The sequence below is a fragment of the Panulirus ornatus genome, chromosome 12, assembly GCF_036320965.1.
Source record: "Panulirus ornatus isolate Po-2019 chromosome 12, ASM3632096v1, whole genome shotgun sequence".
NCBI classification, from domain to species: domain Eukaryota; kingdom Metazoa; phylum Arthropoda; class Malacostraca; order Decapoda; family Palinuridae; genus Panulirus; species Panulirus ornatus.
In genome coordinates this window covers 36084657-36104157 of record NC_092235.1, presented here as the reverse complement: position 1 = coordinate 36104157, position 19501 = coordinate 36084657, and the positions used below count along the sequence as shown (strand labels likewise).

Genomic DNA, 19501 nt, shown 5'->3' with positions numbered 1-19501 from the left:
TGCAAGAGGTGAAAAAGAGGGCAAATGAGAGTTGGGGTGAGAGAGTATCATAGAATTTTAGGGAGAATAAAAATATGTTTTGGAAGGAGGTAAATAAAGTGTGTAAGACAAGGAAACAAATTCGAACTTCAGTGAAGGGGGCTAATGGGGAGGTGATAAGAAGTAGTGGTGATGTGAGAAGGAGATGGAATGAGTATTGTGAAGGTTTGTTAAATATGTTTGATGATAGAGTGACAGATATAGGGTGTTTTGGTCGAGGTGGTGTGCAAAGTGAGAGGGCTAGGGAAAATGATTTAGTAAACAGAGAAGAGGTAGGAAAAGCTTTGTCGAAGATGAAAGCCAGTAAGGCAGCGGGTTTGGATGGTATAGCAGTGGAATTTATTGAAAAAGGGGGTGACTGTATTGTTGACTAGTTGGTAAGGTTATTTAATGTATGTATGACTCATGGTGAGGTGCCTGAGGATTGGCGGAATGCTTGCATAGTGCCATTGTACAAAGGCAAAGGGGATAAAAGTGAGTGCTCAAATTACAGAGGTATAAGTTTGTTGAGTATTCCTAGGAAATTTTATGGGAGGGTATTAATTGAGAGGGTGAAGGCATGTACAGAGCATCAGATTGGGGAAGAGCAGTGTGATTTCAGAAGTGGTAGAGGGTGTGTGGATCAGGTGTCTGCTTTGAAGAATATATGTGAGAAATACTTAGAAAAGCAAATGGATTTGTATGTAGCATTTATGGATCTGGAGAAGGCATATGATAGAGTTGATAGAGATGCTGTTTGGGAGGTATTAAGAACATATGGCGTGTGAGGCAAGTTGTTAGAAGCAGTGAAAAGTTTTTATCGAGGATGTAAGGCATGTGGACGTGTAGGATTAAAGGAAAGTGATTGGTTCTCAGTGAATGTAGGTTTGTGGCAGGGGTGTGTGATGTGGTTGTTTGATTTGTATATTGATGGGGTTGTTAGGGAGGTGAATGCAAGAGTTTTGGAAAGAGGTGCAAGTATGCAGTTTGTTGTGGATGAGAGAGCTTGGGAAGTGAGTCAGTTGTTGTTCACTGTTGATACAGCGCTGGTGGCTGATTCATGTGAGAAACTGCAAAAGCTGGTGACTGAGTTTGGTAAAGTGTGTGAAAGAAGAAAGTTAAGAGTAAATGTGAATAAGAGCAAGGTTATTAGGTACAGTAGTGTTGAGGGTCAGGTCAACTGGGAGGTAAGTTTGAATGGAGAAAAAACTGGAGGAAGTAAAGTGTTTTAGATACCTGGGAGTGGATCTGGCAGTGGTTGGAACCATGGAAGTGGAAGTGAATCATAGGGTGGGGGAGGGGGCGAAAATCCTGGGAGCATTGAAGAATGTTTAGAAGTCGAGAACATTATCTCGGAAAGCAAAAATGGGTATGTTTGAAGGAATAGTGGTCCATCAATGTTGTATGGTTGTGAGGTGTGGGCTATGGATAGAGTTGTGCGCAGAAGGGTGGATGTGCTGGAAATGAGATGTTTGAGGACAATATGTGGTGTGAGGTGGTTTGATCGAGTAAGTAATGTAAGGGTAAGAGAGATGTGTGGAAATAAAAAGAGTGTGGTTGAGAGAGCAGAAGAGGGTGTTTTGAAATGGTTTGGTCACATGGAGAAAATGAGTGAGGAAAGATTGACCAAGAGGATATATGTGTCAGAGATGGAGGGAACAAGGAGAAGTGGGAGACCAAATTGGAGGTGGAAAGATGGAGTGAAAAAGATTTTGAGTGATCGGGGCCTGAACATGCAGGAGCGTGAAAGGAGGGCAAGGAATAGAGTGGATTGGAACGATGTGGTATACCGGGGTCGGCTTGCTGTCAATGGATTGAACCAGGGCATGTGAAGCATCTGGGGTAAACCTTGGAAAGTTGTGTGGGGCCTGGATGTGGAAAGGGAGCTCTGGTTTCGGTGCATTATTACATGACAGCTAGAGACTGAGTGTAAACGAATATGGCCTTTGTTGTCTTTTCCCAGCGCTACATCACACACATGAGGGGGGAGGGGGTTGTTATTTCATGTGTGGTGGGGTGGCGATGGGAATGAATAAAGGCAGCCAGTATGAATTATGTACATGTGTATATATGTATATGTCTGTGTGTGTATATATATATGTATACGTTGAGATGTATAGGTATATATATTTGCGTGTGTGGACGTGTATGTATATACATGAGTATGTGAGTGTGTTGGGCCATTGTTTCGTTTGTTTCCTTGCGCTACCGCGCTAACGAGGGAGACAGCGATAAAGCAAAATAAAGTAATAAATACATAAGTTTATGAACGCTCGTTATATGTTTTGGACAACCACATGTTTACCAAATGGCGTCCTAGCTTCGTCTCTTCGATGTATATCAACTGACTGGTATATTTCTCTCTTGTGTCTCCCCTGATGATGTGATTAATACTCGAAAGTGCATTTGGGAACTTTTCGTGTTTTATTTTCCCCATGGACTCATAGGAATATCTTAATCACGCGCAAAATTGTGATCCTTTCCATTATCTATATATATATATATGTATGAGAGGCAAGTGTTTTGGGAGCAGCTGAGTGAGTGTGTAAGTAGTTTTGATCCACGAGAACTGGTTATAGTGATGGGTTATTTGAATGCAAAGGTGAGTACTGTGGTAGTTGAGTTAATAATTGGTGTACATGGTGTGTTCAGTGTTGTAAATGGAAATGTTGAATAGCTTGTAGATTTGTGTGCTGAAAAAGGACTGGCGATTGGGAATACCTTCTTGAAAAAAGAGATATACATAAGTATACGTATGTAAGAAGGAGAGATTGCCGGAAAGTTTATTGGATTTCGTGTTGATTGATAGGCACGCGAAAGAGAGTTTTTTGGATGTTAATGTGCTGAGAGGTGCAACTGGAGGGATTTCCGATGATTATCTTGTGGAGGCAAAGGTGAAGATTTGTAGAGATTTTCAGAAAAGAAGACAATATTCGGGTGAAGAGAGTGATGAGAGTAAGTCAGGTTCGGAAGTAGACTTGTGTGAGGAAGTACCAGGAGAGACTGAGTGCAGAATGGAATAAGGTGAAAGCAAAGGACGTAAGGGGATTGGGGGAAGAATGGGATGTATTTAGGGAAACAGTGATGGTTTGCGCAAAAGATTCTTATGGCATGAGAAGCATGGGTGGTGGGCAGATTAGAAAGGGTAGTGAGTGTTGGGATGAAGAAGTAATATTATTGGTGAAAGAGAAGAGAGAGGCTTTTGGATGAGTTTTGTAGAGAAATAGTGCAAATGAGTGGGAGATGTATAAACGAAAGAGGCAGGAGGTCAAGAGAAACGTGCAAGAGGTGAAAGAGGGCAAATGAGAGTTGGGGTGAGAGAGTATCATTGAATTTTAGGGAGAATAAAAAGATATTGTGGAAGGAGGTAAATAAAGTGTGTAAGACAAGGGAACAAATTGGAACATCGGTGAAGGGGGCTAATGGGGTGGTGATGACAAGTAGTGGTGATGTGAGAAGGAGATGGAGTGAGGATTTTGAAGGTTTGTTGAATGTATTAGATGATAGAGTGGCAGATATAGTGTGTTTTGGACAGGCATCGGTTTTGGATGGTATTGCAGTGGAATTTATGAAAAAAGGAAGTGACTGTGTTTTTGACTGGTTGATAAGGATATTTAATGTATGTATGACTCATGGTGAGGTGCCTGAGGATTGACAGAATCCATGCATAGTGCCATTGCACAAAGGCAAAGGGGATAAAGGTGAGTGCTCAAATTACATAGGTATAAGTTTTTTGAGTATCCTTGGAAATTATATGGGAGGGTATTGATTGAGAGGGTGAAGGTATGTACAGAGTATCATATTGGGGAAGAGCAGTGTGGCTTTAGAAGTGGTAGAGGATGTGTGGATGAGTTGTTTGCTTTGAAGAATGTATGTAAGAAATTCTTCGAAAAGCAAATGGATTTGTATATAGCATTTATGGATCTGTAGAAGGCATATGATAGAGTTCATAGAGATGCTCTGTATAAGGTATTAAGAATATATGGTGTGGGAGGCAAGATGTTAGAAGCAGTGAAAAGTTTTTATCGAGGATGTAAGGTATGTGTGCGAGTGGGAAGAGAGGAAAGTGATTGGTTCTCAGTGAATGTCAGGTTGCGGCACAGGTGCGTGATGTCTCTATGGTTGTTTCATTTGTTTATGGATGGGGTTGTTAGGGAGGTGAATGCAAGAGTTTTGGAAAGAGGGGCTAGTATGCAGTCTGTTGTGTATGAGAGAGCTTGGGAAGTGAGTCACTTGTTGTTCGCTGGTCATACAGTGTTGGTGGCTGATTCGGGTGAGAAACTGCAGAAGCTGGTGACTGAGTTTGGTAAAGTCTGTAAAAGCTGAGAGTAAATGTGAATAAGAGCAAAGGTATTAGGTACAGTAGGGTTGAGGGACAAGTCAATTGGGAGGTAAGTTTGAATGGAGAAAAACTGGAGGAAGTAAAGTGTTTTAGATATCTGGGAGTGGATTTGGCAGCGTATGGAACCATGGAAGTGGAAGTGAGTCATAGAGTGGGGAGGGGGGCGAAAGTTCTGGGAGCATTGAAGAATGTGTGGAAGTTGAGAACATTATTTCAGAAAGCAAAAATGGGTATGTTTGAAGGAATAGTGGTTCCAACAATGTTATATATCTGCAAGGCGTGGGCTATAGATAGAGTTTTGCGGAGGAGGGTGGATGTATTGGAAATGAGATGTTTGAGGACAATATGTGGTGTGAGGTGGTTTGTTCAAGTAAGTAATTAAAGGGTAAGAGAGATGTGTGGATGTATGTGTCAGAGGTGCAGGGAATGAGGAGAAGTGAGAGACCAAATTGGAGGTGGAAAGATGAAATGAAAAAAATTTTGAGCGATCGGTGCCTGAACATGCAGGAGGGTGAAACGCGTACAAGGAATATAGTGAATTGGAGCGATGTTGTATACCGGGGTTGACATGCTATCAGTGGATTGAACTAGGACATGTGAAGCATCTGAGGTAAACTATGGAATGTTTTGTGAGTCCTGGATATGGGAAGGGAGCTGTTCAGGCCCCGATCACTCAAAATCTCTTTCAATCCATCTTTCCACCTCCAGTTTGGTCTCCCACTTCTCTTCATTCCCTACACCTCTGCCACATATATCCTCTTTGTCAATGTTTCCTCCCTCATTCTCCCTATGTGACCAAACCATTTCAAAACATCCTTTTCTGCTCTCTCAACCACACTCTTTACCACCACACATGACCCTTTCATGACTTACTCGATCAAACCACATATTGTCCTCAAACATCTCATTTCCAGCACATCCACCCTCCTCTGCACAACTCTATCTATAGCCCAGCCTTACAATCATATAACATTGTTTGAACCACTGTTACTTCAAAGATACCCATTTTTGCTTTCCAAGATAACGTTCTCGACTTCCACACATTTTTCAACACCTCTGTAACTTTCGCCCCCTTCCCCACCCTATGATTCACTTCTGCTTCCATGGTTCCATCCGCTGCCAAATCCACTCCCAGATATCTACAACACTTCACTTCCTTCAGTTTTTCTCCATTCAAACTAACATCCCAATTGATTTGTCCCTCAACCCTCCTGTACCTAATAACCTTGCTCTTATTTACATTTACTCTCAGCTTTCTTCTTTCACACACTTTACCAAACTCAGTCCCCAGCTTCTGCAGTTTCTCACCCGAATCAACCACCAGTGCTGTATCATCAGTGAACAACAACTGACTCACTTCCCAAGCTCTCTCATCCCCAACAGACTGCATACTTGCCCCTCTTTCCAACAACCTAAAAACCCATCCATAAAAAACTAATCAACCAAGGAGACATCATGCACCCTTGCCGCAAACCAACATTCACTAAGAACCAATCACTTTCCTCTTTTCCTACACTTACACATGCCTTACAACCTCGATAAAAACTTTTTACTGCTTCTAACAACTTGCCTCCCACACCATATATTCTTTATACCTTCCACACAGCATCTCTATCAACTCTATCATATGCCTTCTCCAGATCCATAAATGCTACATACAAATCCATTTGCTTTTCTAAGTATTTCTCACATACATTCTTCAAAGCAAACACCTGATCCACACATCCTCTACCACTTCTGAAACCATGCTGCTCTTCTTCAATCTGATACACTGTACATGCTTTCACCCTCTTAATCAATACCCATCCATATAATTTCCCAGGAATACTCAACAAACTTATACCTCTGTAATTTGTTCACTCACTCTTATCCCCTTTGCCTTTGTATAATGGCACTATGCAAGCATTCTGTCAATCCTCATGCACCTCCCCATGAGTCATACATACATTAAATAACCTTACCAACCAGTCAACAATACAGTCACCTCCTTTTTTCATAAGTTCCACCGCAATACCATCCAAACCAACTGCCTTGCTGACTTTCATCTTCTGCAAAGATTTTACTACCTCTTCTCTGTTTACCAAATCATTCTCCCTAACCCTTTCACTTTGCACACCACCTCGACCAAAACACCCTATATGTGCCACTCTATCATCAAACACATTAAACAAACCTTCAAAATACTCACTCCATCTCCTCACATCACCACTACTTATCACCTCCCCATTAGCCCCCCTTCACTGATGTTCCCATTTTTTCCCTTGTTTTACGCACTTTATTTATCTCCTTCCAAAACATCTTTTTATTCTCACTCGCTTCTGCAGTTTCTCACATGAATCACCCATATATGTATATGTATATATGATTATATATCCCCCTGTTATTTGCACTATTTCCCTGCAAAAATTGTCCAAATGCCTCTCTCTTCTCTTTCACTAACAATCTTACTTCATCCCACCACTCACTACTGTTTCTAATCTTTCCACCTCCCACATTTCTCATGACACAGGCATCTTTAGCAAAGCCATTACTGCTTCCCTAAAGATATCCTCTTACTCTCCCACTCCCCTTATATCATTTGCTGTCACCTTTTTCCATTCTGCACTCAATCTTTCCTAGTACCTCCTCGCACAAGTCTCCTTTCCAAGCTCACTTACTTTTACCACTTTCCTCACCTCAACATTCTTCTTTTCTGAAAGCTTCTATAAATCGTTTCTGCCTTTACAAGGTAATGATCAGACGTCCCTCCAGTTCCCCCTCTTAGCACAATAACATCCAAAAGTCTCTCTTTCACGCGCCTATCAATTAACACATAATCCGATAACTCTTTCTTGACATATCTCCTACTTACATATATATACTTATGTATAGCTATCTTTTTAAACCAGGTATTCCCAATCATCAGACTTTTTTCAGCACACAAATCTACAAGTTCTTCACTGTTTCCATTTACTACACTGAACACCCCATGTACACTAATTATACCCTGAACTGGTCCATTACTCACCTTTGCATTCAAATCACCCATCACTATGACCCAGTCTCATGCATCAAAGCTGCTAACACTCTCACATAGCTGCTCCCAAAACACTTGTCTCTCATGATCTTTCTTCTCATGACCTGGTGCATAGGCACCAACAATCACCCATCTGTCTCCAACCACTTTCAGTTTTTACCCATATCAATCTAGAGTTTACTTTCTTACACTCTATCACATACTCCTACAACTGCTTTAGGATTAGTTCTACTCCTTCCTTTGCTCTTGTCCTCTCACCAATCCCTGACTTTACTCCTTAGACATTCCCAAACCACTCTTTTCCTTTACCAGGTTTTTTCCTCACACATACTTCCTATTTCTCCTTTTATCTCATCTTGGTTACATTCACACACATTTAAGCACTCCCAGTCTGAGACTTTGAGGAGGATGAGCACTCCCCGCCGGACTCTTTCTTCTGTTTATCCTTTTAGAAAGTTAAAATACGAGGAGGGGAGGGTTTCTAGTCCACCACTTCTGCCCACTTTACACACCTTCTATGACATGCGGGGAATGCATGAGATGTATTTTTTCTCCCTTATCCCCAGGGATAATACTTGTCTCTTCTCTGTTCTCATCTTGGTTACATCCACACACATTCAGACACCCTAATTTTATCCTTTGAGGAGGCCGAGCACTCACCGCTTGACTCCTTGTGTTTCCTCTTTTAGATTTTTAGTACAAGAATTCATGGGTTTTCAACCCCCCACTGCCGACCCCTTTACTCACCTTATTTATCTGTCCACAGTTGACTGACCTCCAATAAATGCTGAAACTCCAGGATTATTATGTAGATTCCTTTTGTGAAACAACAGTTTGTGCATGAGAAGAGGTGTTGTGACTTCATTGTGTGTATACATCTCATAGGACTTAACACTGTCAGTTTTTCTGGGCATTAGTAGGTTGATGAATTGCTAAGAGAATTTAAAACACACATGCAGACTTGCTATGTATTATGATCATAGCAAGACTGAGTCACTGAATGGTGAACAGTGACAAGAGTTGTTAAATCTAGATTAATTGGAAGTGAAAATCTCTGAGAGTCTAGATCAAGCTCTTAAGCTGCTAAATTGTTGACACTGACACTAGGTAGACCTGGGAGAACATAAGTCACATGATTTTTCATGTATTCCCATTTTCCATATAGTTTTTATATTGTAAGCTAACCTTATTTGCACCATATAATTTCTTTTTCATGAGATTTAGAAAATATGAAAAAGTTACATTATATGTTTTTATCATATTTTTACCTTTCTGTGGACCTGTGGGAAATGGACTATGAACCATAGGTCAAGATGGAACCTTGTCTTAGGTAGATTTAACCAGTGATAACCCCCCCTTCCCTCATAGTATTTGTGGCAATAAGTAGACTTTAATAAAGCATTGAACACTGTCCTTTGACACATCCTGACTCAAGAAAATACTTGATGCCACCATCCACAATAATGATTGAAGTGGTTGGACAGTATCATAGCTGGCTGCCATGGAAGTCACTCACAGTGGCTTTACCTCTAAAACATTTGAACTCTATATTGAAGTTCCTCTTCATTGTCTTCCTGTGTGATCTCCCATTACCCGAAAAAACCTCAACATGAAGGTCTTTCCATATGCAAATGACCTCACAGTTACATCACAACACCTTGACAGCACAATAGCAGCATCGAACATGCAGCACTACATTGCACAATTGGAACATTGGCTCACCCAAAACAGAAGAAACCCTCAGTCACTCCTTTAACCCCAGATGGACACTAATCCAACTCACATCTTTCAGTCAACATGAATGGACAGTCACTTAGCGAATATATCACCAACCATTATATGCAGTACATACACCTAGACACAAACTGGTTACCCTCAGAACTGGCAGGGTGGCGGTGGGAATGGATGAAGGCAGCAAGTATGAGTATGTACGTGTGTATATATGTATATGCCTGTGTATGTATATGTATGTATACGTTGAAATGTATATGTATGCATATGTGCGTGTATGGGCATTTATGTATATATATGTGTATGTGAGTGATTGGACCATTCTTCGTTTGTTTCCTTGTGCTACTTCACAGATGCAGGAAACAGCAATTAAGCATAAAAATAATAGAAAAATCCTCTACAACAAAGTTGGAAACTGGCTTAAACAGTGTATCGCATCTATGAAAGTATGTCTCTTCATTTCAGTATGTCATATTACATTTACTGATGTATATGGCCATTATAGCATTTTTTTTTTATTTCTAAGTTTAGGTAGATATCTTTTATGTGGCACATTAAGCATATGAAAAATGGTATACCTATAAGAATGCCATCAGTGGCTGGAATGCATTAAATATTTTATGCTATTGTGCTCTGATATCATTATAAAAGGCATTATTATTGAAAACTGCAATAAACTTAAATTATTTATTATCAATTGAAAAGCATATTTGATGAAATGCAAGATTCTTCAAATCTGTTGCTATTGCTAAAACTTTAGTGTTCTACAAATTTTTATCATAATTCTCAGATGTTGCTATCATGAAATAACATTCTGTGAACCATTATTTGTAGGGGTTGTCTCTGCTAATCTTTCTAATTTTGGTACTACTTTTTAGCTATATCCCTCAGTGCTGAATTGTCATCCTGTGCCTATGACTTTCGTTAAAATCTCTTATCAAGCTGACAAATATTGGTCATGTACACTCTGTACTTTTCTAAACCTTTCATCATCTAGGCCATAGGATTCCTTGATTGCTCTATATCTTTTTTTTTTTTTTTTTTTGCTTTGTCGCTGTCTCCCGCGTTTGCGAGGTAGCGCAAGGAAACAGACGAAAGAAATGGCCCAACCCACCCCCATACACATGTATATACATACGTCCACACACGCAAATATACATACCTACACAGCTTTCCATGGTTTACCCCAGACACTTCACATGCCTTGATTCAATCCACTGACAGCACGTCAACCCCGGTATACCACATCGCTCCAATTCACTCTATTCCTTGCCCTCCTTTCACCCTCCTGCATGTTCAGGCCCCGATCACACAAAATCTTTTTCACTCCGTCTTTCCACCTCCAATTTGGTCTCCCTCTTCTCCTTGTTCCCTCCACCTCCGACACATATATCCTCTTGGTCAATCTTTCCTCACTCATTCTCTCCATGTGACCAAACCATTTCAAAACACCCTCTTCTGCTCTCTCAACCATACTCTTTTTATTTCCACACATCTCTCTTACCCTTACGTTACTTACTCGATCAAACCACCTCACACCACACATTGTCCTCAAACATCTCATTTCCAGCACATCCATCCTCCTGCGCACAACTCTATCCATAGTCCATGCCTCGCAACCATACAACATTGTTGGAACCACTATTCCTTCAAACATGCCCATTTTTGCTTTCCGAGATAATGTTCTCGACTTCCACACATTCTTCAAGGCTCCCAGAATTTTTGCCCCCTCCCCCACCCTATGATCCACTTCCGCTTCCATGTTTCCATCCGCTGCCAGATCCACTCCCAGATATCTAAAACACTTCACTTCCTCCAGTTTTTCTCCATTCAAACTCACCTCCCAATTGACTTGACCCTCAACCCTACTGTACCTAATAACCTTGCTCTTATTCACATTTATATTATTCTTTCTACAGATTCATATAATTTCCTGTGTTCCTCAGTGTGTATGACCCCCAGGTCTTCGTTCCTGCACATCATTCTTTATTCTCTGTATGTGTTGATCTGCTGCCAAAAGACTCCTTTATCTCCTCCATGCCCATTATTGTCGAGAGATTCTTTGTGCATTTCAATTCTTTCCTGTGAATAGTTGCTGAAGTTCTTCATTCTCAACCTTCCCTCTATTGTCAATAGATTTTTCGTTTTAATCTTTTCTTGTAACTGAACAGTCCAGAATGGCTCCTGCAACTCCCCACCCAATGTTGTCAATAGATTCAGTTCTTTATTCTTACTGAACAGCCTCTAAAACATCTAGAATAATACCCATTATACTTTTTTTTCTGCTTTTTAATGAATTCACTGTCTGATAATGTACTTCTTGAATTCCCTCTGCTAAATTAAATCCCTCATCCTGTGACATCCATCATGATCCTTGAATTGACTCTTCAGTATCTTTCACTCCTGCTCAAGTTGTCCAAATGAATCTTCTCCATTGGTTCCTTTCACATCTGTACCTCTTGTCTCTTCCTGGTGGATCTTGGTGTGACTGACTGCTTTTAGTATATTCCCCCATTTGAGTCCATACCAGACTGTATTCCAGTTTCATACAGTTACTTTAGTAGAATACTTTGCTTTGTTAGTGTTTGTTGATAAGCTTCCCTACCTTTCCTGTCTAATATCTCTGCTTTCTTTAATACCCCCTATTTTTTTCTTCTTTTTTTGGCTCAAGAAGTACTAAAGGTCTTCAATTGATCTTCCAAAGTAATAATATTAATAGTAAGGAAGCTGTCTATCTATATATATGTCTGATGCCCATTCCCTTTGGGTACTCCCATCAAGGGGATGACCTTGGCAAAAGAGTCTCCTCTTATCCCTGTCCTTGTATGCCTCCCTCGCATATACTATTCCATGCATTCTTTCACCATTTCCCTCCCTCCAGTATTCTTCCACTCTATTTGCCCATGTCACAGGTGATCTTCCTCTCACACCAACCCCTTAAATTGTACTATCATACACTCTTCTTGTAAACTTCCAGTCTTGCATTCTTTTCTCATGCCCAAGCCACCTCATAGTATTATGTTTCACCCACTTTGCCTCTCATTCATTCCCTTTGCTTTTCCTGCTATACCACATCTCTTATACACCCCATCATTTTTTTCTTCAATCCATCAAGTCATACCACTTGCTCCTCTTAAATAGTTAATTTTGAGTCTGGATTCTTGACATCTGTGACTCAATCCATGACCATGTTTTGGCTGCATAGGTCAGGGTTTGGAGGAATATGCTGTCCCTTAATCCTCTCTTCACTTCCATACTTACACCTCTTCTCTTCATTATTCTATTAAGGGACCCAATGACTCTTTCACCCTGTACTGCTTTCTCCTTTATCTCTCCTTCCATATCAAAACACTTACCCAAGACATCTCCTAAATACTTAAGATCTCTCATCTCTTCCAGTCTTTCTTCCCCTTATCCAAAACACAGTTTCTTCTTTTATTCTGTAGAGTTTTGCAAAATTTGTGCTTTCACTCCGCTTCATTTCAAACACCATTATTTTACTCTTACATGCATTTGCCTTCAGTTGCTTATGCTTACACTCATCACAAAACATTTGTAATGATCTGCAATTCCTTTTTGCTCAGCAAAAAACAGTATCATCTGTAAACATGCTTGCCATGAGTCATTATGTCTCACCATCACACTTCATCTATACATCCCCTTTTCCTAGTTTTGCTTTCATCTTCTTTATCACTCCATCCATATATCTATTAAAAAGCCATGGTGACATCTCACAGCCTTGCCTTACATCCATTTGTATGCAGACACTTACATTGAACTCTCTTTCCACTCTTACACATGCATTTGCTCCTCTATAAAAGGCTTTCACACCATCCAACAGTTGTCCCCCTAGCCATATATCCTCACCACATCCCATAAAGCATTTCACTCAACTGTCATTCTGTCATACACTTTCTCCTGATTCATAAAAACTGCTTAGAACTTCTTACCTTTCTCTAAATACTTTTCAGTCATCTTCACCACATGAATCTATTCCACACATCACGTACCTTTTCTTAAAAAAAAAACCTTGCTCTTCTGAATTCATTCACTTCCATCGCCCTGTCAATCATCATTCTTGTATACACTTTTCTTGGTATACTTTACAAACTTATTCGCTTGTGATTGCTACATACATCCTTAGCACCATTTCCTTTGAATGAAAGAACATTGATATCTTTCATTTAATCCTCAGGCAAAACCTGTTTCCATGCTAAATTACATATCATATGCATCCACTGTATCAATAATCTTTCCTCTCCATGCTAAAGCATTTCAGCTGTAATCCCATCCTTTCCAGGTGCCTTTTCTACCTTTAGCTTCATTATCAACTCTTTTTACCTCTTTTTTCCTCAGGGTCTTGCACTTGTATTCTCTTCCTCCCATCCTCCAAGCTTACTAGCACAAAATAGCCTTTGTAATGAGAGGGTAAATCTTTAACTGACACTGACAATGCTGCCTTTTGGTTACACTGAAGTTATTGCTGCTTTTTTAGAGGAGAAACTTAGCTACACTTGCTCATGTCCCCAGTGTTAGCCAGTTACTATCTTGAAAATGGATCACCCTGTAAAAATCAACATAATTAGAGGAAATGTATTCAAGAAAGTCAGCAACACTTCTGGGCATTCTATCTGAATCTAGGAACCTTCCAAGCCTACTAAATTTACAAAATTTGGCACAGTTTGGTGCATATATCACTCGGAGGCCCATTCACATTGTACTACCTCCCCTTACTTGTACATAATAGGCTTCATGAGCTGTAAACCCTCCAATATCTTCATAATACAGGGGGCACTGCCTGAGTTCCTTGGTCAGCTTTATACCTTGCAAGTTGGAAATGTGTAGAAAGTGAAATTCTTGAGGACAGTATGTGGTGTGAGAAAGGTTGATCAAGTAAGGAATGACATTGTAAAAGAGAGTTGTGGTAGTAGTGAAATATGTTTGACAGGGCTGAGCAGGATGTGCTGAAATGGCTTGGACATAGTGAGAGGACAAGTGAGGAGAGGCTAAGAGGATATGTGTGTCAGAAGTGGTAGGAATGAGAAGGGGGAACCAAGTACATAATACTTGGAGGTGATTTGGGTGTGTGACAAGAATGCAGGACTGGGAGTTTACAAGGAAAGTGTTTGACAGTACAATTAAAGGTGTTGGTGTGCGTGGAAGATCACCTGTGACATGGGCAAATAGGGTGACAGAATACTGGAGGGAGAGAAATAGTGAAAGAATGCATGGAATGGTGTATGCGAGGGAGGCATGTAAGGACAGGGATAAGTGGAGACTCTTTTGCCATGGCCACCCCTTGATGGAAGTTCCCAGAGGGAACAGGCGTCAGATATATAGATAGATAGGAAGCTGAACAAGCATGAGGGTGTGAGGCATGCATGATATAGAGTGAATTGGAATGATGTGATACTTGGAGTGACATGCTGTCACTGTGTTGAACTAGGTCATATGAAGTAGTCAGAGAAAACATTGAAAAGATTCATCTGTGGGTCTTGGCTATGGTTAAAGGGGCTCTGGTTTTAGTGCATTATACATGAATACTAGAGATTGGATGTAAGCAAATGAGGAGTGACATTTCCTTGTTTGGTCCTAATGCTACCTTTCTAATATAGGAACAGTAAAATGCTTGAAAATGAAAAAACTATTTTAGTAAGTAGCTTCTTGTATAAAGCTTTTTGAAAATCCTATGCAGTTGATCTCAGCATTCTCACATTCTCAGGAAGTTATCCACGAATGTAGTATGTATTTCAGATGTTCAGGTTAATTATGTAACTGTCTTCATTATATGATTACTATATTTATTTATCTATTTATTTTACTTTGTCGCTGTCCCCTGTGTTAGCGAGGTAGCGTAAGGAAATAGATGAAAGAATGGCCCAATCCACCCACATACTCATGTATATACATACACGTCCACACACATAAATATACATACCTATACAATGTATTCATATATATATAGACGCACAGACATATACATATATACACATGTACATAATTCATACTGTCTGCTTTTATTCATTCCCATTGCCACCCCACCACACATGAAATAACAACCCCTTCCCCCTGCATGTGTGCAAGGTAGTGCTAGGAAAAGACAACAAAGGCCACATTCGTTCACACTCAGTCTCTAGCTGTCATGTATAATGCACCGAAACCACAGCTCCCTTTCCCCATCCAGGCCCCACAGAACTTTCCATGGTTTACCCCAGACGCTTCACACGCCCTGGTTCAATCCATTGACAGCACGTCGACCCCGGTATACCACATCGTTCCAATTCACTCTATTCCTTGCACTCCTTTCACCCTCCTGCATGTTCAGGCCCCGATCACTCAAAATCTTTTTCACTCCATCTTTCCACCTCCAATTTGATCTCCCACTTCTCGTTCCCTCCACCTCTGATACATATATCCTCTTGATCAACCTTTCCTCACTCATTCTCTCCATGTGACCACACCATTTCAAAACACCCTCTTCTGCTCTCTCAACCACAGTTTTTATTACCACACATCTCTCTTACCCTTACTTACTCGATCAAAGCACCTCACACCACATATTGTCCTCAAAATCTCATTTCCAGCACATCCACCCTCCTCTGCACAACTCTATCTATAGCCCACGCCTCGCACCCATATAACGTTGGAACCACCATTCCTTCAAACATACCCATTTTTGCTTTCCAAGGTAATGTTCTCGACTTCCACACATTCTTCAACGCTCCCACTCCCCCACCCTATGATTCACTTGTGCTTCCATGGTTCCATCCGCAGCCAAATCCACTCCCAGATATCTAAAACACTTCACTTCCTCTAGTTTTTCTCCATTCAAACTTACCTCCCAATTGACTTGTCCCTCAACCCTACTGTATCTAATAACCTTGCTCTTATTCACATATACTCTCAACTTTCTTCTTTCACACACTTTACCAAACTCAGTCACCAGCTTCTGCAATTTCTCACCTGAATCAGCCACCAGCACTGTATCATCACTGAACAACAACTGACTCACTTCCCAAGCTCTCTCATCCACAACAGACTGCATACTTAATTACTATGTAGCGTATACTTCATTAGTAAATAGTACTAACATCTTGAAAATTGTAAAAGGGTTTTTAAAAGTAAATTATGTTTTGGCTTGTAAAATGTAGAGTGCTTCCTTCTGTGTTGCACTTGCTTGTAGATGATGATGAAATTTTGTGTAGGCTTCTCGCTGATATGTAGTGAGTTTTTTAAGTCAACTGTTACATGCCTGCACTAGTTCTGTTACCAACATTCTGCTGGACAGTGGCTTTGTTTACAAGTTGAGACAAGAAAGTGTTGAATTTGTTTTAGATGCATTTGAACAATTTGGTTGTTCCAATTATTTGTCACTTGATTTTTGTCAGTTTGTTACGTGTAATGTTTTTGTAAATTGAATATATCTTCATCTTCTGTTTGTATATTAGGCTTTTTGTATGCCAATTTGCCTTAGATTCCTTGAATTTGTGCCAAATATCACTATTATTCCTCAGCTTGCAAATTGGAAAGATCTTGATTGGTTGGATTATATAAACAGTTTACCAAACACTATAATCCCTACACAACATCTTGATTACAAAATATAAGGAGTGAATGATGATAGTAGTTTGTATTTATATTTTTAGATAACTTTTATGCTATTTCAGGCAACATTGCTCTTTCTGTCTCCACTGGAAGTGTGTTATTCAACTATGGCTCAACAAGAAGACCATGGACTAACTTCCCTTATATTCTCCTCTTTGGGACTTGGTATTGCAGAATCTCCTCAGAAGTTGAAAGATTTGACTACTTTCTCTCTACTGGCAGTGCAAGCATCAGCCCTTGAAGTGGATATTGAGACTAAGGTAATGTATCCGCAGTATATATTTTTGTGTAGTTAGCTGTTTGAACAGTATAGTTCTAGCGTTATCAGGTCCCTATGTCTTATACATAATTGTATTGTCCTGCAACTTCTTAAATTTCATTATACTGTCTAGACTCATGGTCTTACCACAAGGCTGCTTCTGTTAACCCATCATATTGCTATAAGATTGCTTTTGCTTTTTTCACATCCTTCCTAACTTGTATGATGTCTAGTTTCTTGATGTGTCCTTTCATTGATCTTCACTAATTGCAAAGAACTCTTTTATAGTTTGGATCCTGTGTTGGGAAGGAGCCTTGTCATGGCATTTGTTGTTGATTATGAATACAACAGTGTTTTTGGTAATTTAGACTTGCTGAATCCAAAAATCATAGTTCCTAAGCTGAAATATGACATTTTTACCTTGAAACTGAGTAAAAACTTTGTGGCTGCCATTTGTTATTTGTTCCTTTATCATCTTTTGATTGATGTTACTAGATTCCACATGCTAGAGGTTACAACATGACAATGCCAGGAAGGGGTCACTCTGACAAAACAGAGTACGGTCTCTTCAAAAAATTTCTCACTTTAAGGAGTTCACCCTGTCTTTGCTACTGTGTAAGCACAGCCTAGAAGCTGCAAGGGCCACTGGATAAAGGGTTCATAGGGTTGGAAGGTAATAATATGCAATATCTTTGATATTATTGACATAATGGTGATATTTACATTTTCAGGTTTAAAACAGAAAAGCTCTTGAGCATGATATAATCGACATAAAGGTGATATTTACATTTTCAATTTTAAGAAATCCATTGAAAACAAAACAAGAGCTCACTTAAATAGAAAATTAATGTATGACTGGTTTTTAAGTCATTCATCCATGTTTACACCCAAAATAACTGATGACTGTACTTGTCATGACATATTTGATTTGATATATTGTACACTTAGCATTTAGAACTTAGTATATTTTGGTGAATCTTTAGGATTAATAAAGGAGCTGAAAAACTTTTGAGCTCATTTTCTAACTTACAGAACCTTAAAGCTTTGCCACTGGGCAAAGTGAAAAATTTCAGTTTGAACGTTTTAGTGTGTTTACATGAAAGGATGGAAGTACTAAAAGACTTAAAATCTGTTGTTGTCTTTTTATATCTCAAATCATAAATTATCTTACAAACATGATTATATCAAAATTCTCTGATTTTTGGAAAAACAATTTCATAAATTTATTTTCTAGAAACTTTCATTCTTAGATTCATATGTAACTAATTCTTTCTCTAGGCATCGTGGAACTTGAAATTATAGTTATTGGTAAGAATCACATATGTAATCTATTGTTATATATTATGTGTTCCATATTCTGTGCTATACCCACCTTAGCATTGAAAGAATCACTTATGTAATCTATTGTTATCTATTATATGTTCCATATTCTGTACTATACCCACCTTAGCATTGAAACATTTATATTCATGAAGCCATTCACACAACAAATGCCAGTGCAGGGTAACCTAGTATCTCTACACACGCTCCTGGTGGAAAAGTATCCAGATTTGCTTTTCTGAGACAGCACAGGCAACTAAGACCCTAATAACGGCCATCCCATGAACACTATATATATATTATTTATTTGTTTATGGATAGAGAGAGATGGGTGATTATTGGTGCATATGCACCTGGACATGAGAAGAAAGATCACAAGAGGGAAGTGTTTTGGAAGCAGCTGAGTGAGTGTGTTAGTAGTTTTGATGCACGAGACTGGGTTATAGTGATGGGTGATTTGAATGCAAAGGTGAGTAATGTGGCAGTTAAGGGAATAATTGGTGTACGTGGGGTGTACAGTGTTGTAAATGTAAATGGTGAAGAGCTTGGAGATTTGTGTGCTGAAAAAGGACTGGTGGTTGGGAATACCTGGCTTAAAAAGAGATATATACAAAAGTATGTAAATAGGAAAGATCACCAGAGAGCATTATTGGATTACGTGTTAATTGATAAGTGTGCGAAAGAGAGACTTTTGGATGTGAATGTGCTGAGAGGTGCAATGGGAGGGATCTCTGATCATTATCTTGTGGAGGCGAAGTTGAAGATTTGCAGAGGTTTTCAGAAAAGAAGAGAGAATGTTGGGTAGAAGAGAGTGGTGAGAGTAAGTGAGCTTGCGAATGAGACTTGTGTGAGGAAGTACCAGGAGAGACTGAGTGCAGAATGGAAAAAGGTAAGAGCAAAGGACGTCAGGGGAGTGGGGGAGGAATGGGATGTATTTAGGGAAGTAGTGATGGCTTGTGCAAAAAATGCTTGTGGCTTGGGAAGCGTGGGAGGTGGGCAGATTAGAAAGGGTAGCGAGTGTTGGGATGAAGAAGTAAGATTCTTAGTGAAAGAGAAGAGAAAGGCATTTGGACGATTTTTGCAGGGAAATAGTGCAAATGAGTGGTAAATGTATAAAAGAAAGAGGCAGGAGGTTAAGAGAAAGGTGCAAGAGATGAAAAAGAGGGCAAATGAGAGTGGGGATGATAGAGTATCATTAAGTTTTAGGGAG

The 19501-nt window shown here is 39.7% G+C and overlaps 1 protein-coding gene across 2 annotated transcripts in view; it reads left to right on the top strand.

Moving 5' to 3' along the window:
- The first annotated feature begins 16739 nt into the window (after nt 1–16739).
- Nucleotides 16740–19501, top strand: part of LOC139752011 (helicase POLQ-like) — a 275342-nt gene continuing 272580 nt past the window's right edge. The window contains exon 1 of one of the 2 annotated variants that reach the window (XM_071667792.1): nt 16740–16972. In XM_071667792.1, the coding sequence (XP_071523893.1) occupies nt 16763–16972 (210 nt within the window). In that variant the 5' untranslated portion in view covers nt 16740–16762. The remainder of the gene's footprint in view (nt 16973–19501) is intronic. The other variant, XM_071667791.1, reaches the window with a different exon arrangement.